The 23213-nt window shown below is 43.8% G+C and overlaps 1 protein-coding gene across 2 annotated transcripts in view; it reads left to right on the top strand.

Annotated features, from left to right (window-relative positions):
- Nucleotides 1-41: 41 nt before the first annotated feature.
- IFRD2 (interferon related developmental regulator 2) overlaps nt 42-23213 on the top strand; it is a 37323-nt gene continuing 14151 nt past the window's right edge. Inside the window, exon 1 of one of the 2 annotated variants that reach the window (XM_082637530.1) lies at nt 42-259. In XM_082637530.1, the coding sequence (XP_082493656.1) occupies nt 202-259 (58 nt within the window). In that variant the 5' untranslated portion in view covers nt 42-201. The remainder of the gene's footprint in view (nt 260-23213) is intronic. The other variant, XM_082637529.1, reaches the window with a different exon arrangement.

Genomic DNA, 23213 nt, shown 5'->3' on the forward strand with positions numbered 1-23213 from the left:
CCCGGCCACCCATTTAGCAGGGCGGGGCGCTTCGACAAGTTTGGCAGGGCGGGGCGCCTCGCGAAGATGGTGGCGCGCGTGGCGTGTGGCTCCCGTCGTCTGCCCAAGTCTCAACTCAGCGCATTGGCCGGCGACTCGCTGGTCTGGAGCCCCCGCCCGCCGGGTCCCTGACCCCGCGCCCCGTCGCGCCCGATTCCCGGCATGCCCCGCGCCCGAAAAGGCAGCGCGCCCCGCAGAGGCGGCCAGCGCAGCGGAGGAGGTAAGTGGGGGGCTCTGGGCAACTGAGGAACGTTGAGCTGGGGCCCTGTGTGGGTTCCCGTCGGTGTCCCTAAGAGTCCTGGGGTAGAGACTCCTGCCTCGACCAGTCTGGTGCCACCCGCAACTCTCCCCGTGACCGGCACATGCCCAAGGAGTCAGCGGCCACGTGTGCGCCTAACTTGAGTGCGCCGCCCGCTTGCCCGGAGCCCTCGCTCCCCGCCCGCACCTGGTCCGCACATCCCGGCCTTGGTTGGTTTCCTCATTGCCTCTCCACCCAAGTTGTCTGTTGTGATGGACAAACAGGCCAGACGGAGCAGGAAGCCAGCCCCCTCTCTAAGCCCTGATCCTTGCCTGGACTGGACTAGGAAGTTGGCCGGAGGCCTGGGCTATCCCAGAGAACTGAGAGAGGGGATGGTGGGGAAGCTGCAAAATTTGGGACTTGACTGCCTGGACCTAGAAGGTTGATGAGCGCCCTGGAGCCAGAGGCAGTCCAGAGAGTCGCTTATCAGGTCGACCAGAGGAGCATGTCCTGGTGCAGTAAACACATATGTTTACTCTGTAGGGATGGGGTGCCTCTTAGGCACAGCTCAGATCTGGCCGCCACTTCAGTGGGGCTTGGGTGAGGGTGTTACTGAACCAAACATGGGTCTGCTTGCCCCGGAGCAGTAAAGACAATCTACTGATGAAACCGCAGAAATGCATTGGTTGGGGGGTGGGCAGTGCGTGGTCCGAGTAGCTCCCGTTCGTTAGAGCAGAAAGAATTCAGGGAGAGGCAAAGTGATAGATAAGAAGTGACTTATTAGAGTAGGACACTTGAGAGGCTTACAAGGGGGTGGGTTAGAGGGTGCCATCTGGAGAACATGGTGAGCTATAGTTTTATAATCAAAGGAAGAATGGGGAGGGTGAGAAGACCACCTTCTTCCTCATTATTGAGGAGACATCAAGCTTCCATCATCAATTCCTTTTCCAAGTCGGGTGGGGAGTTTTCTTGTTCTTACGTGGTCAAACCAGGACTGTCATGGCGCAATGGAAATGAGCAAAAAGGCGGTAACATACACTAACATGATAAATCATTTCAAGTTTTAGTATAATGTCACCCTTTCCTTATATGTTTGTTTTTAGTGCACGTATGTCCTAGGAATCATTAACCTGAGCTCACTGGGCAGGATGTGGGTCTCATTCCACCATTGTTTTGTTGTTTTGTGGCATGTCTCATGCTTCTGTTGCATGGTTTTGTGGTTAAGCAAACCTGCTTTCTTGAGTGATCATTAACTTACAGGGGTCTCCCATACTTTTTTCTTTACTTACAATCACTTACTGGGATTAACTATTTAATCACCTACTTTGTCCTTTTACTCTGTCCGTATCATTCCCGCCTCCAGGTGTTTACCCTTTGTGCTTAAAGGGGTGTAAGGGGTGACAACCTATCATTAACTACTTTCTGCTGAGATGGAATGTAGGCCTGCCTGGGGAAGAAGTAAAACACCTGGCTGACTGTCCCTTCTCTTTTAGGAGAACCAGAAGCCAAGGCCCCTCTGGTTAGCATTATTCTTTTAGCCCTTGTGGACGTTAAGCATCGGAGGATGAGTTTATAAAAGATACAAATTGAAAGAAATACAGCAGGGACTTCCTTGGTGGTGCAGTGGTTAAGAATCCACCTGCCGGGCTTCCCTGGTGGCACAGTGGTTGAGAGTCCGCCGATGCAGGGGACACAGGTTCATGCCCCGGTCCGGGAAGATCCCACATGCCACGGAGCGGCTGGGCCCGTGAACCATGGCCGCTGAGCCTGCGCGTCCGGAGCCTGTGTTCCACAACGGGAGAGGCCACAGCAGTGAGAGGCCCGCGTACCACAAAAAAAAAAAAAAAAAAGAATCCTCCTGCCAAGGCAGGGATCACAGGTTCAATCCCTGGTCTGGGAAGACCCCACATGCCAAGGAGCAACTAAGCCCGTGCACCACAACTACTGAGCCTGTGCTCTAGAGCCCATGAGCCACAACTACTGAAGCCCACATGCCTAGAGCCCGTGCTCCGCAACAAGAGAAGCCACCACAATGAGAAGCCTGCGCACCACAATGAAGAGTAGCCCCCGCTTTCTGCAACTAGAGAAAGCCCACGTGCAGCAACGAAGACCCAATGCAGCCAAAAAAATAAATACATAAATAAAATAAATAAGTTTATTTAAGAAAAAAAGAAAGAAATACAGCAATAAGCATTAGAAGAGTTATTAAAAGAGATTGTAGCCATAATCTTGGAGACCCAAACCATTTTTTCAAAACATTTTACAAATATGGAAGGCAGTTACTTGAGGCCTCAATCTGTTTGCTTTTGGCTAGTCCCGGAGCCTTAATGTTTTATACTTTGGGGTTTATTGAGACTTTTATTTTAGTTATAGATTTACTCTGTTTTTCTTTTTTTGTTGTTGTTAATATCATTTAGTGATAAGGGTGGCTTCCTTGTCCCTCGAGAAACAGAGTGTCCCCTAATCTAGTTAATAAGTCCCTTCCATTAAAGAGAGAGGACAATCAGGCACAAACAAAAAGGAATGTAAAAACGACCAGCCATTGATGTTGCACAAAAGGGGTTCCAGGAAAGTGTGCCCCTGTCTCTTTCTTGACACTCCCATTACATATTTCCTATGGTTGTTAAGGCTTTCAGTCTTGGGTTAAGACTGAAAGGGTTGCACTGGTGTTTATGAGAAATTTTATCAAGTGGCTCGCCACGTCAATTACCACCCAAAGTTTGAGGCTTGACACTAGTTTTGTAGATGGTATCTCTAGGTGGATCCCCTTTTGGCCTTGGGCCCCCCTCAGTCTTTCGATTGTAAAACCATCAAAGGCTGAGGGGTCCCTGTCACTTTCTGGCGTCTGGGGCATTCCCTCTGCCAGTGCCCTGGCTATTTGCAAAGGGTACATTGATCACAATCTTTCCTTCAGTGCCCCCTTGTCCATGTAGAGTACACTGGTTTTGTCTCGGTACCCACGGGCCCTGTGGTTTACCATGGCCAGATTGGCCCAGAAAGCCCAGCCTCCCCTTTAGTGGTTTTTCAGAGGACCAAATTACTGCCATCATTTGGACCTTTTGTATATTTCTTTGGGTGCATTTAATCTTTTAGGTTATATTCCTATTATTGAAAACTGAATAAGCCAGTTGGAGCAAGTCGCTTATAGGTGTCTGAGGACCGGCCATTGCTTTTTACCACATATTTATTTATTTTAAAAATGTATGTATTTATTTGGCTGCGTTGGGTCTTCTTTGCTGCACGCGGGCTTTCTCTAGTTGCAGAGAGCGGGGGCTACTCTTCGTTGTGGTGCACACGCTTCTCATTTCAGTGGCTTCTCTTGTTGCGGAGCACGGGCTCTAGGTGCGCAGGCTTCAGTAGTTGTGGTGTGCGGGCTTCAGTAGTTGTAGCTTGCGTGCTCTAGAATGCAGGCTCAGTAGTCGTGGCGCAGGGGCTTTAGTTGCTCCATGGCATGTGGGATCTTCCCGGACCAGGGCTCGAACCCGTGTCCCCTGCATTGGCAGACTGATTCTTAACCACTGTGCCACCAGGGAAGTCCGGCCATTGCTTTTTGAATTTTGTGCCTGTTGTCTGGGGCAGACTGGGCTATGAAATGCATAGCCAAAAGGGCCTGTCCCTCCCAAGAGGAGGGAGCCACATTCATATACTTTTAAAAAGTTTCTATTAACCTTTCTTGAAATACTGTCAGATTTTCGTTTAATTCCTGTTGGACTTTTTTTACTTTTTCGTAATTGACAGGTTTTACTGAAAACATTTTTATAGCCTTTATTAAACAATTAATCATATGGTCCCATCTATCCCTATGAATAGAATTTATTTAGTAATTCCACTGTGGGTCTGCCTCGGGGACAGCTTTGTTCCCCAAGCAGTACACTGTGTGGCCCTGTTGGTCTCAGGCTGCCAGTATTATATGCTGTTCTTTCTCTGGGGTGCAGCAGTTGGATAAGATTTGTAAATCCCCCCTGGTGAGATCATTAACCAAGTAACCTTCTTTGTGGAAAGCTTAGAATCCTCAGAAAAACTTTCCAACTTCTGCCAGACTTAAATCGGACATTGAAAAAAGCACATGAACTCTTATTGTTTCTTTTTTTAAAATTTATTTATTTTAATTTATTTATTTTTGGCTGCATTGGATTTTCGTTGCTGCATGTGGGCTTTCTCTAATTGCAGCGAGCGGGGGCTACCCTTTCGTTGCAGTGTGCGGGCTTCTCATTGAGGTGGCTTCTCTTGTTGTAGAGCATGGGCTCTAGGCTCACAGGCTTCAGTAGTTGTGGCATGCAGTCTCAGGAGTTGTGGCTCGCAGGCTCTAGAGCGCAGGCTCAGTAGCTGTGGCACACAGGCTTAGTCACTCCATGGCATGTGGGATCTTCCCGGACCAGGGCTCGAACACATGTCCCCTGCATTGGCAGGAGGATTCTCAAACACTGCGCCACCAGGGAAGCCCTCTTATTGTTTCTTGATTTTTATTATAAATTTCTCTTAGAGGCAGAGCCCTAGAGGCAGTTGGTTAGTAACTTACTCCTCTGCGGGTGCTAGCTGGGCTGAAAATGGGCCCATTGGGTAACTCAGAGTACAGAGGAGCTCCTGAATATATCGGAGGTCTCTCCTTACCCTTGGGTGCATTTTTCCCTGGGATAATAGTCTCCGCTGGAGGAATGGCTCCTGCCTGTAAGATAGCCCTCGTTGGAGCAGCCATTTCCAAGGACACAGCAGCTTCCACTGGAGCAATGGTTAGCTATCTAAAAGTTTCGTTTCCCTGTCAAAATCCACCGTGCAATTTAATCAAGATTTGTACTTACAACTTTATAAATTTATTTATTTATTTATTTTTGGCTGTGTTGGGTCTTCCTTTCTGTGCGAGGGCTTTCTCTAGTTGTGGCGAGCAGGGGCCACTCTTCATCGCGGTGCGCGGGCCTCTCACTGTCGCGGCCTCTCCCGTTGCGGAGCATAGGCTCCAGACGCGCAGGCTCAGTAGTTGTGGCTCATGGGCCCAGTCGCTCCGCGGCATGCGGGATCCTCCCAGACCAGGGTTCGAACCCGTGTCCCCTGCATTGGCAGGCAGACTCTCAACCACTGCGCCACCAGGGAAGCCCTGTACTTACAACTTTAGATGTTATCTCTTCTTTTTTTTTTTAATGTTAATTTACTTATTTGGCTGCGCCAGGTCTTTGTTGCTGCACGTGGGATCTTCATTGCTGCATTCGGGATCTTTAGTTGCGGCATGTGGGATCTAGTTCCCTAACCAAGGATTGAACCTGGGCGCCCAGCCTTGGGAGCACGGAGTCTCAACCACTGGACCACCAGGGAAGTCCCTAGATGTTATCTCTTCTAAAGTAGTCTCCCAACAAGGTGTTAATGCCAGAGAACTTGCCACAAAGGAGTAGTACAGAAGGTGTCCCCAGTGGTGTTGACAATGAGCGAACCGTCTTGCTGCAAACTGGAAATAAAGGGTCAGCACTTGTAAGGGTCGGAGGAGGGGAAGACTGACATCAGGGCTCAGGAAGTCCTCCATTGGGCACTTCTAGTAATTAGGGTAAAAGTACCTTAATTCTTGGAAGTTGATTCCCTTCAGTTTCTTTGTGCCTGATGTACTTGAGAATACCTGATAAGAGGCCTTTTATCTAGGTTGGACACATTCTTTTAAATGATTTTTTTAAACAAATTTATTTATTTTATTTTTGCCAGCGTTGGGTCTTCGTTGCTGCGCGCAGGCTTTTCTCTGGTTGCAGCAAGCAGGGGCTACTCTTCACTTTGGTGTGCAGACTTCCATTACGGTGGCTTCTCTTGTCAAGGAGCACAGGCTCTAGGAGCACGGGCTTCAGTAGTTGTGGCTCGCAGGCTCTAGAGTGCAGACTCAGTAGTTGTGGCGCATGGGCTTAGTTGCTCTGCGGCATGTGGGATCGTCCCAGACCAGGGCTCGAACCCGTGTCCCCTGCATTGGCAGGAGGATTCTTAACCACTGTGCCACCAGGGAAGCTCTAAATGATTTTTTTTTCCTTGTATGTATTATCCCCTGGTTATACATTATGGGCACCTAATTTTCATCCAAGGATAGATTACAGTGATCAGCTTTAGAAACAAGCTTAGAATATCTTTTTAATAACTTAATTAACCTTTACAATAATATAACATAGCAACAAAGAGCTGTTTGAAAAGTGAGAGTTTTTTGGGAGTTTGTTTTACGTTACAAAATTTTATACTGGAGTATAGTTGATTTACGATGTTGTGTTTCAGGTGTACAGCAAAGTGATTTAGTTATACATATACATATATTCATTCTTTTTCATATTCTTTTCTCAGATGGGTTATCACAGAATATTGAGTAGAGTTCTCTGTATTATACAGTAGGACCTTGCTGATTATCTACCTTATATATAGTGATGTGTATGTGTTAATCCCAAATTCCTGATTTATTCTTCTCCCTTACATTTCCCCTTTGGTACCCGTAAGTTTGATTTTGAGATCTGTGAGTCTGTTTCTGTATTGTAAATTAGTTCATTTGGTATCATTTTTAAAATTAGATTCCACATATAAGTGAGGTCATATGATAAATTGTCTTTCTCTGTCTGACTTGCTTCACTTAGTATGATAACCTCTAGATCCATCCATGTTGCTGCAAAGGCCATTATTTTATTCTTTTTTTTTACTGTAATCTTTTTTTTGAATTTTATTTTGTTTATTTTTTTATACAGCAGATTCTTATTAGTCATCAATTTTATACACATCAGTGTATACATGTCAATCCCAATCACCCAATTCAGCCCACCACCACCCCTAGCCGCCTGCCACTTTCCCCCTTGGTGTCCCTACGTTTATTCTCTGCATCTGTGTCTCAATTTCTGCCCTGCAAACTGGTTCATCTGTACCATTTTTCTAGGTTCCACATATATGCGTTAATATACGATATTTGTTTTTCTCTTTCTGACTTACTTCACTCTGTATGACAGTCTCTAGATCCATCCGCGTCTCAACAAATGCCCCAGTGTTGTTCCTTTTTATGACTGAGTAATATTGCATTGTATATATGTACCACATCTTCTTTATCCATTTGTCTGTCGATGGGCATTTAGGTTGCTTCCATGACCTGGCTATGGTAAACAGTGCTCCAGTGAACATTAGGGTGCATGTGTCTTTTTGAATTACGTTTTTCTCTGGGTATATGCTAGGTGGTGGGATTGCTGGATCATATGGTAATTCTATTTTTAGTTTTTTAAGGAACCTCCATACTGTTCTCCATAGTGGCTGTATCAATTTACATTCCCACCAACAGTGCAAGAGGGTTCCCTTTTCTCCACACCCTCTCCAGCATGTGTTGTTTGTAGATTTTCTGATGATGCCCATTCTAACTGGTGTGAAGTGATACCTCATTGTAGTTTTTTTTCCATTTATTTTGATTTATTTTATTTTATTTATTTATTCTTTTACATCTTTATTGGGGTATAATTGCTTTACAATGGTGTGCTAGTTTCTGCTTTATAACAAAGTGAATCAGTTATACATATACATACGTTCCCATATCTCTTCCCTCTTGCGTCTCCCTCCCTCCCACCCTCCCTATCCCACCCCTCTAGGTGGTCACAAAGCACTGAGCTGATCTCTCTGTGCTATGCGGCTGCTTCCCACTAGCTATCTATTTTACGTTTGGTAGTGTATATATGTCCATGCCACCCTCTCGCTTTGTCACAGCTTATCCTTCCCCCTCCCCATATCCTCAAGTCCACTTCCTAGTAGGTCTGTGTCTTTATTCCTGTCTTACCCCTAGGTTCTTCATGACACTTTTTTTCTTAAATTCCATATATATGTGTTAGCATACAGTATTTGTCTTTCTCTTTCTGACTTACTTCACTCTGTATGACAGATTCTGGGTCCATCCACCTCATTACAAATAGCTCAATTTCGTTTCTTTTTATGGCTGAGTAATATTCCATTGTATATATGTGCCACATTATCTTTATCCATTCATCCAATGATGGACACTTAGGTTGTTTCCATCTCCTGGCTATTGTAAATAGAGCTGCAATGAACATTTTGGTACATGACTCTTTTTGAATTATGGTTTTCTCAGGGTATATGCCCAGTAGTGGGATTGCTGGGTCGTATGGTAGTTCTATTTGTAGTTTTTTAAGGAACCTCCATACTGTTCTCCATAGTGGCTCTACCAATTCACATTCCCACCAGCAGCGCAAGAGTGTTCCCTTTTCTCCACAACCTCTCCAGCGTTTATTGTTTCTAGATTTTTTGATGATGGCCATTCTGACTGGTGTGAGATGATATCTCATTGTAGTTTTGATTTGCATTTCTCTAATGATTAATGATGTTGAGCATTCTTTCATGTGTTTGTTGGCAGTCTGTATATCTTCTTTGGAGAAATGTCTATTTAGGTCTTCTGCCCATTTTTGGATTGGGTTGTTTGTTTTTTTGTTATTGAGCTGCATGAGCTGCTTGTAAATTTTGGAGATTAATCCTTTGTCAGTTGCTTCATTTGCAAATATTTTCTCCCATTCTGAGGGTTGTCTTTTGGTCTTGTTTATGGTTTCCTTTGCTGTGCAAAGGCTTTGAAGTTTCATTAGGTCCCATTTGTTTATTTTTGTTTTTATTTCCATTTCTCTGGGAGGTGGGTCAAAAGGATCTTGCTGTGATTTATGTCATAGAGTGTTCTGCCTATGTTTTCCTCGAAGAGTTTGATAGTCTCTGGCCTTACATTTAGGTCTTTAATCCATTTTGAGCTTATTTTTGTGTATGGTGTTAGGGAGTGATCTAATCTCATACTTTTACATGTACCTGTCCAGTTTTCCCAGCACGACTTATTGAAGAGGCTGTCCTTTCTTCACTGTACATTCCTGCCTCCTTTATCAAAGATAAGGTGACCATATGTGCGTGGGTTTATCTCTGGGCTTTCTATCTTGTTCCGTTGATCTATATTTCTGTTTTTGTGCCAGTACCATACTGTCTTGATTACTGTAGCTTTGTAGTGTAGTCTGAAGTCAGGAAGCCTGATTCCTCCAGCTCTGTTTTTCGTTCTCAAGATTGCTTTGGCTAGTCTGGGTCTTTTGTGTTTACATACAAATTGTGAAATTTTTTGTTCTAGTTCTGTGAAAAATGCCAGTGGTAGTTTGATAGGGATTGTATTGAATCTGTAGATTGCTTTGGGTAGTAGAGTCATTTTCACAGTGTTGATTCTTCCAATCCAAAAACATGGTATATCTCTCCATCTATTTGTATCATCTTTAATTTCTTTCATCAGTGTCTTATAATTTTTTGCATACAGGTCTTTTGTCTCCTTAGGTAGGTTTATTCCTAGATATTTTATTCTTTTTGTTGCAGTGGTAAATGGGAGTGTTTTCTTGATTTCATTTTCAGATTTTTCATCATTAGTGTATAGGAATGCCAGAGATTTCTGTGCATTCATTTTGTATCCTGCTACTTTACCAAATTCATTGATTAGCTCTAGTAGTTTTCTGGTAGCATCTTTAGGATTCTGTATGTATAGTATCATGTCATCTGCAAACAGTGACAGCTTTACTTCTTCTTTTCCAATTTGGATTCCTTTTATTTCCTTTTCTTCTCTGATTGCTGTGGCTAAAACTTCCAAAACTATGTTGAATAAGAGTGGTGAGAGTGGGCAACCTTGTCTTGTTCCTGATCGTAGTGGAAATGCTTTCATTTTTTCACCATTGAGGATGATGTTGGCTGTGGGTTTGTCATATATGGCCTTTATTATGTTGAGGAAAGTTCCCTGTATGCCTTTCTGCAGGGTCTTTATCATAAATGGGTGTTGAATTTTGTCTAAAGCTTTCTCTGCATCTATTGAGATGATCATATGGTTTTTCTCCTTCAATTTGTTAATATGGTGTATCACGTTGATTGATTTGCGTATATTGAAGAATCCTTGCATTCCTGGAATAAACCCCACTTGATCATGGTGTATGGTCCTTTTAATGTGCTGTTGGATTCTGTTTGCTAGTATTTTGTTGAGGATTTTTGCATCTATGTTCATCAGTGATATTGGCCTGTAGTTTTCTTTCTTTGTGACATCCTTGTCTGGTTTTGGTATCAGGGTGATGGTGGCCTCGTAGAATGAGTTTGGGAGTGTTCCTCCCTCTGCTATATTTTGGAAGAGTTTGAGAAGGATAGGTGTTAGCTCTTCTCTAAATGTTTGATAGAATTCGCCTGTGAAACCATCTGGTTCTGGGCTTTTGTTTGTGGGAAGATTTTTAATCACAGTTTCAATTTCAGTGTTTTTGATTGGTCTATTCATATTTTCTGTTTCTTCCTGATTTAATCTTGGCAGGTTGTGCTTTTCTAAGAATTTGTCCATTTCTTCCAGGTTGTCCATTTTATTGGCATAGAGTTGCTTGTAGTAATCTCTCATGATCCTTTGTATTTCTGCAGTGTCAGTCATTACTTCTCCTTTTTCATTTCTAATTCTATTGATCTGAGTCTTCTCCCTTTTTTTCTTGATGAGTCTGGTTAATGCTTTATCAATTTTGTTTATTGTCTCAAAGAACCAGCTTTTAGTTTTATTGATCTTTGCTATCGTTTCCTTCATTTCTTTTTCATTTATTTCTGATCTGATCTTTATGATTTCTCTCCTTCTGCTAACTTTGGGTTTTTTTTGTTCTTCTTTCTCTAATTGCTTTAGGTGCAAGTTCAGGTTGTTTATTCGAGGTGTTTCCTGTTTCTTAAGGTAAGATTGTATTGCTATAAACTTCCCTCTTAGAACTGCTTTTGCTGCATCCCATAGGTTTTGGGTCATCGTGTCTCCATTGTCATTTGTTTCTAGGTATTTTTTGATTTCCTCTTTGATTTCTTCAGTGATCACTTCGTTATTAAGTAGTGTATTGTTTAGCCTCCATGTGTTTGTATTTTTTACAGATCTTTTCCTGTAATTGATATCTAGTCTCATAGCGTTGTGGTCGGAAAAGATACTTGATACAATTTCAATTTTTTTTAATTTACCAAGGCTTGATTTGTGACCCAAGATATGATCTGTCCTGGAGAATGTTCCATGAGCACTTGAGAAAAATGTGTATTATGTTGTTTTTGAATGGAATGTTGTATAAATATCAATTAAGTCTATCTTGTTTAATGTATCATTTAAAGCTTGTGTTTCCTTATTTATTTTCATTTTGTATGATCTGCCCATTGGTGAAAGTGGGGTGTTAAAGTCCCCTACCATGAATGTGTTACTGTCGATTTCCCCTTTTATGGCTGTTAGTATTCACCTTATGTATTGAGGTGCTCCTATGTTGGGTGCATAAATATTTACAATTGTTATATCTTCTTCTTGGATCGATCCCTTGATCATTATGTAGTGTCCTTCTTTGTCTCTTCTAATAGTCTTTATTTTAAAGTCTATTTTGTCTGATATGAGAATTGCTACTCCAGCTTTCTTTTGGTTTTCATTTGTATGGAATATCTTTTTCCATCCCCTCACTTTCAGTCTGTATGTGTCTCTAGGTCTGAAGTGGGTCTCTTGTAGACAGCGTATATATGGGTCTTGTTTTTGTATCTATTCAGCCAGTCTGTGTCTTTTGGTTGGAGCATTTAATCCATTTACATTTAAGGTATTATCGATATGTATGTTCCTATTCCCATTTTCTTAATTGTTTTGGGCTTGTTATTGTAGATCTTTTCCTTCTCTTGTGTTTCTTGCCTAGAGAAGGTCCTTTAGCATTTGTTGTAAAGCTGGCTTGGTGGTGCTGAACTCTCAGTTTTTGCTTCTCTGTAAAGGTTTTAAATTCTCCATCAAATCTGAATGAGATCCTTGCTGGGTAGAGTAATCTTGGTTGTAGGTTTTTCTCCTTCATCACTTTAAATATGTCCTGCCACTCCCTTCTGGCTTGCAGAGTTTCTGCTGGAAGATCAGCTGTTAACCTTATGGGGATTCCCTTGTGTGTTATTTGTTGTTTTTTTCCCTTGCTGCTTTTAATATGTTTTCTTTGTATTTAATTTTTTTTTTTTTTTTTTTTTTTTTTTTTTGCGGTACGCGGGCCTCTCACCGTTGTGGCCTCTCCCGCTGTGGAGCACAGGCTCCGGACGCGCAGGCTCAGCAGCCATGGCTCACGGGCCCAGCCGCTCCGCGGCATATGGGATCCTCCCGGACCGGGGCATGAACCCGTATCCCCTGCATCGGCAGGCGGACTCTCAACCACTGTGCCACCAGGGAGGCCCTGTATTTAATTTTTGACAGTTTGATTAATATGTGTCTTGGTGTGTTTCTCCTTGGATTTATCCTGTATGGGACTCTCTGTGCTTCCTGGACTTAACTATTTCCTTTCCCATATTAGGGAAGTTTTCAACTATAATCTCTTCAAATATTTTCTCAGTCCCTTTCTTTTTCTCTTCTTCTTCTGGAACCCCTATAATTCGACTGTTGGTGCATTTAATGTTGTCCCAGAGGTCTCTGAGACTGTCCTCAGTTCTTTTCATTCTTTTTTTCTTCTGCTTGCAGTAGCTATTTCCATTATTTTATCTTCCAGGTCACTTATTCGTTCTTCTGCCTCAGTTATTCTGCTATTGATCCCATCTAGAGTATTTTTAATTTCATTTATTGTGTTGTTCATCGTTGCTTGTTTCATCTTTAGTTCTTCTGTCCTTGTTAAATGTTTCTTGCATTTTCTCTATTTCCAAGATTTTGGATCATCCTGACTATCAATAATTTGGAATTCTTTTTCAGGTAGACTGCCTATTTCCTCTTCATTTATTAGGTCAGTGGGTTTTTTTATCTTGCTCCTTCATCTGCTGTGTGTTTTTCTGTCTTCTCATTTTGCTTATCTTAGTGTGTTTGGAGTCTCCTTTTTGCAGGCTGCAGGTTCGTAGTTGCCGTTGTTTTTGGTGTCTGTCCCCAGTGGCTAAAGTTGTTTCAGTGGGTTGTGTAGGCTTCCTGGTGGAGGGGACTAGTGCCTGTGTTCTGGTGGATGAGGCTGGATCTTGTCTTTCTGGTGGGCAGGTCCACGTCTGGTGGTGTGTTTTGGGGTGTCTGTGGACTTATTATGATTTTAGGCAGCCTCTCTGCTAATGGTTGGGGTTGTGTTCCTGTCTTGCTAGTTGTTTGGCATAGGGTGTCCAGCACTGTAGCTTGCTGGTCGTTGACTGAAGCTGGGTGCTGGTGTTGAGATGGTGATCTCTGGGAGATTTTCGCTGTGTGATATTATGTGGAGCTGGGAGGTCTCTTGTGGACCAGTGTCTTGAAGTTGGCTCTCCCACTTCAGAGGCAGAGCACTGACTCCTGGCTGCAGCACCAAGAGCGTTTCATCCACAAGGCTCAGAATAAAAGCGGTGGGGGGGCGGGGAGAGAGAGAGAGAGAGAGAGAGGAAGAAAGAAAAGAAAAGAGAGGAAGAAAGAAGAAAGGATAAAATAAAATAAAGTTATTAAAATAAAACATAATTATTAAGAAAAAAATTTTTTACAAAGAAAAAAAATGGATGGATAGAACCCTAGGACAAATGGTGACATCAAAGCTATACAGACAGAATCTCACACAGAAGCATACACATACACACTCACAAAAAGAGGAAAAGGGGAAAAAATAATAAATCTTGCTCTCAAAGTCCACCTCCTCAATTTGGGATGATTCGTTGTCTATTCATGTATTCCACAGATGCAGGGTATATCAAGTTGATTGTGGAGCTTTAATCCGCTGCTTCTGAGGCTGCTGGGAGAGATTTCCCTTTCTCTTCTTTTTTTGCGCAGCTCCGGGGGCTGAGGTTTGGATTTGTCCCTGCCTCTGCTTGTAGGTTGCCTGAGGGCGTCTGTTCCCGCTCAGACAAGACAGGGTTAAAGGAGCAGCTGCTTCGGGGACTCTGGCTCACTCAGGCCGGGGGGAGGAAGGGGTGCGGATGCGGGGCGAACCTGAGGCGGCAGAGTCTGTTGTGAAGTTGCACCAGCCTGAGGCGCGCCGTGCATTCTCCCGGGGAAGTTGTCCCTGGATCCCGGGACCCTGGCAGTGGCAGGCTGCACAGGCTCCCCGGAAGGGAGGTGTGGATAGTGACCTGTGCTCGCCCACAGGCTTCTTGGTGGCGGCAGCAGCAGCCTTAGCGTCTCGTGCCCGTCTCTGGGGTCCGTGCTGTTAGCCGCGGCTCGCACCCGTCTCTGGAGCTCCTTTAAACAGCGCTCTTTAATCCCCTCTCCTTGCGCACCAGGAAACTAAGAAAGAAGAAAAAGTCTCTTGCCTCTTCGGCAGGTCCAGACTTTTCCCCGGACTCCCTCCCGGCTAGCAGTGGTGCCCCCTGCAGGCTGTGTTCACGCTGACAACCGCAGTCCTCTCCCTGCGCCCCGACCAAAGCCCAAGCCTCAGCTCCCAGCCCCGCCCACCCCGACGGGTGAGCAGACAAGCCTCTCGGGCTGGTGAGTGCCGTGAATGCCGGTCGGCACCGATCCTCTGTGCGGGAATCTCTCCGCTTTGCCCTCCGCACCCCTGTTGCTGCGCTCTCCTCCGTGGCTCTGAAGCTTTCCCCCTCTGCCACCCACAGTCTCCGCCCGTGAAGGGGCTTCCTAGTGTGTGGAAACCTTTCCTCCTTCACAGCTCCCTCCCACTGGTGCAGGTCCCGTCCCTATTCTTTTGTCTCTGTTTTTTCTTTTGCCCTACCCAGGTACGTGGGCAGTTTCTTGCCTTTTGGGAGGTCTGAGGTCGTCTGCCAGCGTTCAGTAGGTGTTCTGTAGGAGTTGTTACACGTGTAGATGTATTTCTGGTGTATCTGTGGGGAGGAAGGTGATCTCCCCATCTTACTCTTCCGCCATCTTCCCGATTCCCACCTCATTGTAGTTTTGACTTGCATTTCTCTAATAATTAGTGACGTTGAGCAGCTTTTCATGTGCTTCTTGGCCATCTGTATGTCTTCTTTGGAGAAATGTCTAGGTCTTCTGCCCATTTTTGGATTGGGTTGTTTGTTTTTTTTAATATTGAGCTGCATGAGCTGTTTATATATTTTGGAGATTAATCCTTTGTCCGTTGATTCGTTTGCAAATATTTTCTCTTATTCTGAGGGTTGTTTTTTCGTCTTCTTTATGGTTTCCTTTGTGGTGCCAAAGCTTTGAAGTTTCATTAGGTCCCATTTGTTTATTTTTGTTTTTATTTCCATTACTCTAGGAGGTGGGTCAAAAAAGATCTTGCGGGCTTCCCTGGTGGCACAGTGGTTGAGAGTCCGCCTGCCAATGCAGGGGACACGGGTTCATGCCCTGGTATGGGAAGATCCCACATGCCACGGAGCCGCTGGGCGTGTGATCCATGGCTGCTGGGCCTGCGCATCCAGAGCCTGTGCTCCGCAACGGGAGAGACCACAGCAGTGAGAGGCCCACGTACAGAAAAAAAAAGATTAAAAAAAAGATCTTGCCGTGGTTTATGTCAAAGAGTGTTCTTCCTATGTTTTCCTCTAAGAGTTTTATAGTGTCTGGTCTTACATTTAGGTCTCTAATCCATTTTGAGTTTTTGCGTATGGTGTTAGGGAGTGTTCTAATTTCATTCTTTTACATGTAGCTGTCCAGTTTTCCCAGCACCACTTATTGAAGAGACTGTCTTTTCTCCATTGTATATCCTTGCCTCCTTTTTCATAGATTAGTTGACCATAGGTGCATGGGTTTATCTCTGGGCTTTCTGTCTTGTTCCATTGATCTATGTTTCTGTTTTTGTGCCAGTACCATATTGTCTTGATTACTGTAGCTTTGTAGTATAGTCTGAAGTCAGGGAGTCTGACTCCTCCAGCTCCGTTTTTTTCCCTGAAGACTGCTTTGGCTATTCGGAGTCTTTTGTGTCTCCATACAAATTTTAAGATTTTTTGTTCTAGTTCCGTAAAAAATGCCATTGGTGGGCCTCCCTGGTGGCGCAGTGGTTGAGAGTCCGCCTGCCAATGCAGGGGATACGGGTTCGTGCCCCGGTCTGGGGGGATCCCATATGCCGCGGAGCGGCTGGGCCCGTGAGCCATGGCCGCTGGGCCTGCGCGTCCGGAGCCTGTGCTCCGCAACGGGAGAGGCCACAACAGTGAGAGGCCCGCGTACGGAAAAAAAAAAAAAAAAAAAAAAAAATGCCATTGGTAATTTGATAGGGATTGCATTGAATCTGTAGATTGCTTTGGGTAGTACAGTCATTTTCACAATATTGATTCTTACAATCCAAGAACATGGTATATCTCTCCATCTGTTGGTATCATCTTTAATTTCTTTCATCAGTGTCTTATAGTTTTCTGCATATAGGTCTTTTGTCTCCCTAGGTAGGTTTATTCCTAGGTATTTTATTCTTTTTGTTGCAGTGTTAAATGGGAATGTTTCCTTAATTTCTCTTTCAGAGTTTTCCTCATTAGTGTATTGGAATGCAAGAGATTTCTGTGCATTAATTTTGTATCCTGCAACTTTACCAAATTCATTGATTAGCTCTAGTAGTTTTCTGGTGGCATCTTTAGGATTCTCTATGTATAGAATCATGTCATCTGCAAACAGTGACAGTTTTACTTCTTCTTTTCCAATTTGTATTCCTTTTTTTTTTTTTTTGCGGTATGCGGACCTCTCACTGTTGTGGCCTCTCCCATTGCGGATAACGGGCTCCGTACGCGCAGGCTCAGCTACCATGGCTTATGAGCCCAGCCACTCCGTGGCATGTGGGATCCTCCTGGAACGGGACACGAACCCGCATCCCCTGCATCGGGAGGCAGACTCTCAACCACTGCACCACCAGGGAAGCCCTCCAATTTGTATTGCTTTTATTTCTTTTTCTTCTCCGATTGCCGTGGCTAGGACTTCCAAAACTATGTTGAATAATAGTGGTGAGAGTGGACATCCTTGTCTTGTTCCTGATCTTAGAGGAAATGCTTTTAGTTTTTCACCATTGAGAATGATGTTTGCTGTGGGTTTGTCGTATATGGCCTTTATTATGTTGAGGTAGGTTCCCTCTGTGCCCACTTTCTGGAGAGTTTTTATCATAAACCAGTGTTGAATTTTGTCAAAAGCTTTTTCTGCACCCATTGAGATGATCATATGGTTTTTATTCTTCAATTTGTTAATATGGTGTATCACATTGATTGATTTGTGTATATTGAAGAATCCTTGCATCCCTGGGATAAATCCCACTTGATCGTGATGTATGATCCTTTTATTGTGTTGTTGGATTCTGTTTGCTAGTATTTTGTTGAGGATTTTTGCATCTATATTCATCAATGATATTCGTCTGTAATTTTCTTTTTTTGTAGTATCTTTGTCTGGTTTTGGTATCCAGCTGACGGTGGCCTCATAGAATGAGTTTGGGAATGTTCCTTCCGCAATTTTTTGGAAGAGTTTGAGAAGGATGGGTGTTAGCTCTTCTCTAAATGTTTGATAGAATTCACCTGTGAAGCCATCTGGTCCTGGACTTTTGTTTGTTGGAAGATTTTTTTAAATTTATTTTTATTATATCTGTGGCTGCGTTAGCTTTTTTTTAAATTAATTAATTAATTATTTTTGGCTGTGTTGGGTCTTAGTTTCTGTGCGAGGGCTTTCTCCAGTTGCGGCAAGTGGGGGCCACTCTTCCTCGCGTTGCACGGGCCTCTCACTGTTGTGGCCTCTTGTTGCGGATCACAGGCTGCAGACGCGCAGGCTCAGTAGTTGTGGCTCACGGGTCCAGTTGCTCCGCGGCATGTTGGATCCTCCCAGACCAAGGCTCGAACTCGTGTCTCCTGCATTAGCAGGCAGACTCTCAACCACTGCGCCACCAGGGAAGCCCCTGTTGGAAGATTTTTTTTTTTTTCGGTATGCGGGCCTCTCACTGTTGTGGCCTCTTCCGTTGTGGAGCACAGGCTCTGGACACGCAGGCTCAGCGGCCATGGCTGACGGGTGTAGCCGCTCTGTGGCATGTGGGATCTTCCCAGACTGGGGCACAAACCCGTGTCCCCTGCATCGGCAGGCGGACTCTCAACCACTGCGCCACCAGGGAAGCCCTGTTGGAAGATTTTTAATCACAGTTTCAATTTCGTTACTTGTGATTGGTCTGTTCATATTTTCTATTTCTTCCTGGTTCAGTCTTGGAAGGTTATACCTTTCTAAGAATTTTTCCATTTCTTGCAGGTTGTCCATTTTATTGGCATAGAGTTGCTTGTAGTAGTCTCTTAGGATGCTTTGTATTTCTGTGGTGTCTGTTGTAACTTCTTTTTCATTTCTAATTTTATTGATTTGAGCCCTCTCCCTCTTATTCTTGATGAGTCTGGCTAATGGTTTATCAATTTTGTTTATCTTCTCAAAGAACCAGCTTTTAGTTTTATTGATCTTTGCTATTGTTTTCTTTGTTTCAATTTCATGTACTTCTGCTCTGAGCTTTATGATTTCTTTCCTTCTGCTAACTTTGGGTTTTGTTTGTTCTTCTTTCTCTAGTTCCTGTAGGTGTAAGGTTAGATTGTTTATTTGAGATTTTTCTTGTTTCTTGAGGTAGGCTTGTATAGTTATAAACTTCCCTCTTAGAACTGCTTTTGCTGCATCCCATAGGTTTTGGATCATCGTGTTTTCATTGTTATTTGTCTCTAGGTATTTTTTGATTTCCTCTTTGATTTCTTCAGTGATTTCTTGGTTATGTAGTAACATATTGTTTAGCCTCCATGTGTTTGTGTTTTTTACGTTTTTCTCCCTGTAATTCATTTCTAATCTCATAGCGTTGTGGTCAGAAAAGATGCTTGATATGATTTCAATTTTCTTAAATTTACTGAGGCTTGATTTGTGACCCAAGATGTGATCTATCCTGGAGAATGTTCTGTGCACACTTGAGAAGAAAGTGTAATCTGCTGTTTTTGGATGGAATGTCCTATAAATATCAATTAAATCTATCTGGTCTATTGTGTCATTTAAAGCTTCTGTTTCCTTATTTATTTTCATTTTGGATGATCTGTCCATTGGTGTAAGTGAGGTGTTAAAGAACACTATTATTGTGTTACTGTCCATTTCCTCTTTTATAGCTGTTAGCAGTTGCCTTATGTATTGAGGTGCTCCTATGTTGGGTGCATATATATTTATAATTGTTATACCTTCTTCTTGGATTGATCCCTTGATCATTATATAGTGTCCTTCCTTGTCTCTTGTAACATTCTTTATTTGAAAGTCTATTTTATCTGATATGAGTATTGTGACTCTAGCTTTCTTTTGATTTCCATTTGCATGGAATATCTTTTTCCATCCCCTCACTTTCAGTCTGTATGTGTCCTTAGGTCTGAAGTGGGTCTCTTGTAGACAGCATATGGATGGGTCTTGTTTTTGTATCCATTCAGCAAGCCTGCGTCTTTTGGTTGGAGCATTTAAATCCATTCACGTTTAAGGTAATTATCGATATGTATGTTCCTATGACCATTTTCTTAATTCTTCTGGGGTTTTTTGTTTGTTTTTTTTTTAAGCAGAGGTCTTCTTAGAAGCCCATATGATTTAAATTTATTTATTTATTTATTTATTTATTTATTTATGGCTGTGTTGGGTCTTCTTTTCTGTGCGAGGGCTTTCTCTAGTTGTGGCACGCGGGGGCCACTCTTCATCGCGGTACGCAGGCCTGGGTTTGTTTTTGTAGGTCCTTTTCTTCTCTTGTGTTTCCCACTTAGAGAAGTTCCTTTAGCATTTGTTGTAGAGCTGGTTTGGTGGTGCTGAATTCTCTTAGCTTTTGCTTGTCTGTAAAGCTTTTGATTTCTCCATCGAATCTGACTGAGATCCTTGCCGGGTAGAGTAATCTTGGTTGTAGGTTCTTCCCTTTCATCACTTTAAGTATATCATACCACTCCCTTCTGGCTTGAGAGTTTCTGCTGAGAAATCAGCTGTTAACCTTATGGGAGTTCCCTTGTATGTTGTTTGTCGTTTTTCCCTTGCTGCTTTCAATAATTTTTCTTTGTCTTTAATTTTTGCCAGTTTGATTACTATGTGTCTTGGCATGTTTCTCCTTGGTTTTATCCTGTGTGGGACTCTCTGTGCTTCCTGGACTTGGGTGGCTATTTCCTTTCCCATGTTAGGGAAGTTTTCGATTATAATTTCTTCAAATATTTTCTCTGGTCCTTTCTCTTTCTCTTCTCCTTCTGGGAACCCTATAATGCGAATGTTGTTGTGTTTAATGTTGTCTCAGAGGTCTCTTAGGCTCTCTTCATTTCTTTTCATTCTTTTTTCTTTATTCTGTTCCGCAGCAGTGAATTCCACCATTCTGTCTTCCAGGTCACTTATCCATTCTTCTGCCTCAGTTATTCTGCTATTGATTCCTTCTAGTGTAGTTTTCATTTCAGTTATTGTATTGTTCATCTCTGTTTATTTGTTCTTTAATTCTTCTAAGTCTTTGTTAAACATTTCTTGTATCTTCTCAACCTTTTTTTTTTGTGTTTTTTTTTTGTTTTTTTTTTGTTTTTTTTTTGTTTTTTTTTTTGTGGTACGCGGGCCTCTCACTGTTGTGGCCTCTCCCGCTGCGGAGCACAGGCTCCGGACGCGTCTGCTCAGCGGCCATGGCTCACAGGCCCAGCCGCTCCGCGGCATGTGGGATCCTCCCAGACCGGGGCACGAACCTGTGTCCCCTGCATCGGCAGGCGGACTCTCAACCAGTGCGCCACCAGGGAAGCCCTCTTCTCAACCTTTGTCTCCATTCTTTTTCCGAGGTCCTGGGTCATCTTCACTATCATTATTCTGAATTCTTTTTCTGGAAGGTTGCCTACCTCCACTTCATTTAGTTGTTTTTCTGGGGTTTTATCTTGTTCCTTCATCTGGTACATAGCCCTCTGCCTTTTCATCTTGTCTATCTTTCTGTGAATGTGGTTTTCCTTCCACAGGATGCAGGATTGTAGTTCTTCTTGCTTCTGCTGTCTGCCCTCTGGTGGATGAGGCTATCTAAGGGGCTTGTGCAAGTTTCGTGATGGGAGGGACTGGTGGTGGGTAGAGCTGACTGTTGCTCTGGTGGGCAGAGCTCAGTAAAACTTTAATCCGTTTGACTGCTGATGGGTGGGGCTGGGTACCCTCCCTGTTGGTTGTTTGGCCTGAGGCAGCCCAACACTGAAGCCTGCCTGGGCTCTTTGGTGGGGCTAATGGCCGACTCTGGGAGGGCTCACGCCAAGGCGTACTCCCCAGAACTTCTGCTGCCAGTTTCCTTGTCCCCACGGTGAGCCACAGCCACCCCTGCCTCTGCAGGAGACCCTCCAACACTAGCAGGTAGGTCTCTTTCAGTATCCCCTGGAGTCACTGCTCCTTCCCCTGGGTCCCAATGTGCACAATATTTTGTGTGTGCCCTCGAAGAGTGGAGTCTCTGTTTCCCCCAGTCCTGTCAAAGTCCTGCAATCAAATCCCACTAGCCTTCAAAGTCTGATTCTCTAGGAATTCCTCCTCCCATTGCCAGACCCCCATGTTGGGAAGCCTGACGTGGGGCTCAGAACCTTCACTCCAGTGGGTGGACTTCTGTGGTATAAGTGTTCTCCAGTCTGTGAGTCACCCACCCAGCAGTTATGGGATTTGATTTTACTGTGGTTGCGCCCCTCCTACCATCTCACTGTGGCTTCTCCTTTGTCTGGATGTGGGGTATCCTTTTTGGTGAGTTCCAGTGTCTTCCTGTCGATGGTTGTCCAGCAGCTAGTTGTGATTCTGATGTTCTCGCAAGAGGGAGTGAGAGCATGTCCTACTCTGCCATCTTGGTTCCGATTCCTATTTGATTCTTTTTTACGGCTGAGTAACATTGTATATATGTACCACATTTTGTTTCGTTTTGTTTTGTTTTGGCTGCATTGGGTCTTTGTTGCTGCGCGCAGGCTTTTTTCTAGTTGCGGCGAGCAGGGGCTACTCTTTGTTGTGGTGCACAGGCTTCTCATTGTGGTGGCTTCTCTTGTTGCGGTGCACAGGCTTCAGTAGTTGTGGCTCGCAGGCTCTAGAGTGCAGGCTTAGTATTTTCGGTGTATGGGCGTAGTTGCTCCGCGATATGTGGGATCTTCCCGGACTAGGGCTCGAACCCGTGTCCCCTGCACTGGCAGGCGGATTCCTAACCACCACGCCACCAGGAAATTCCTGTTTGTTGAAAGTATTTTAATCACAGTTTCAATTTCATTACTTATGATTGGTCTGTTCATATTTTCTGTTTCTTCCTGGTTATTTCTACGAATTTGTCCATTTTTTATTTTAATTAAAACAATTTTTAAGTGTTTATTTATACTGAGCCGTTTTTTTTTTTTCTTTTGCGGTACGCGGGCCTCTCACTGTTGTGGCCTCTCCCGTTGCGGAGCACAGGCTCCGGACGCACAGGCTCAGCGGCCATGGCTCACGGGCCCAGCCGCTCCGTGGCATTTGGGATCTTCCCGGACCGGGGCACCAACCCGTGTCCCCTTCATCGGCAGGCGGACTCTCGACTACTGCGCCACCAGGGAAGCCCCTAAGTGTTTATTTATAACCGCACCCTACATGTTGTGGAATTTTAGTTCCCCCATCAGGGATTGAACCTGGGCCCCTGGAAGTAGAAGTGCAGAGTCCTAACCACCGGACCACCAGGGAATTCCCCAGAATTTGTCCATTTCTTCTAGGTTGTCCATCTTATTGGCATATAGTTGTTTGTAGTAATCACTTATGACCCTTTTATTTCTATGGTGTCCATTGTAACTTCTCATTTTTCATTTCTAATTTTATTGATTTGAGCCCACTCCCTTTTTTTTTCTTGTTGAGTCTGGCTAAAGGTTTATCAATTTTGTTTATTTTCTCAAAGAGCCAGCTTTTAGTTTCCTTGATCTTTCCTACTGTTTTCTTTGTCTCTATTTCATTTATTTCTGCTCTGATTTTTATGATTTCTTTCCTTCTACTAATTTTGGGTTTTGTTTGTCGTTTTTGTCTAGTTTCTTTAGGTGTAGGTTATGTTGCTTTATTTGAGATTTTTCTTGTTTTCAGAGGTAGCAAATGTATCACTGTAAACTTCCCTCTTAGAACTGCTTTTGTGGCATCCCATCCATAGGTTTTGGATGTGGTGTTTTCACTGTCATTTCTCTTTAGATATATATA

Source organism: Mesoplodon mirus, assembly GCF_964341445.2.
Source record: "Mesoplodon mirus genome assembly, chromosome: 12".
In the NCBI taxonomy this organism is placed as follows: domain Eukaryota; kingdom Metazoa; phylum Chordata; class Mammalia; order Artiodactyla; family Ziphiidae; genus Mesoplodon; species Mesoplodon mirus.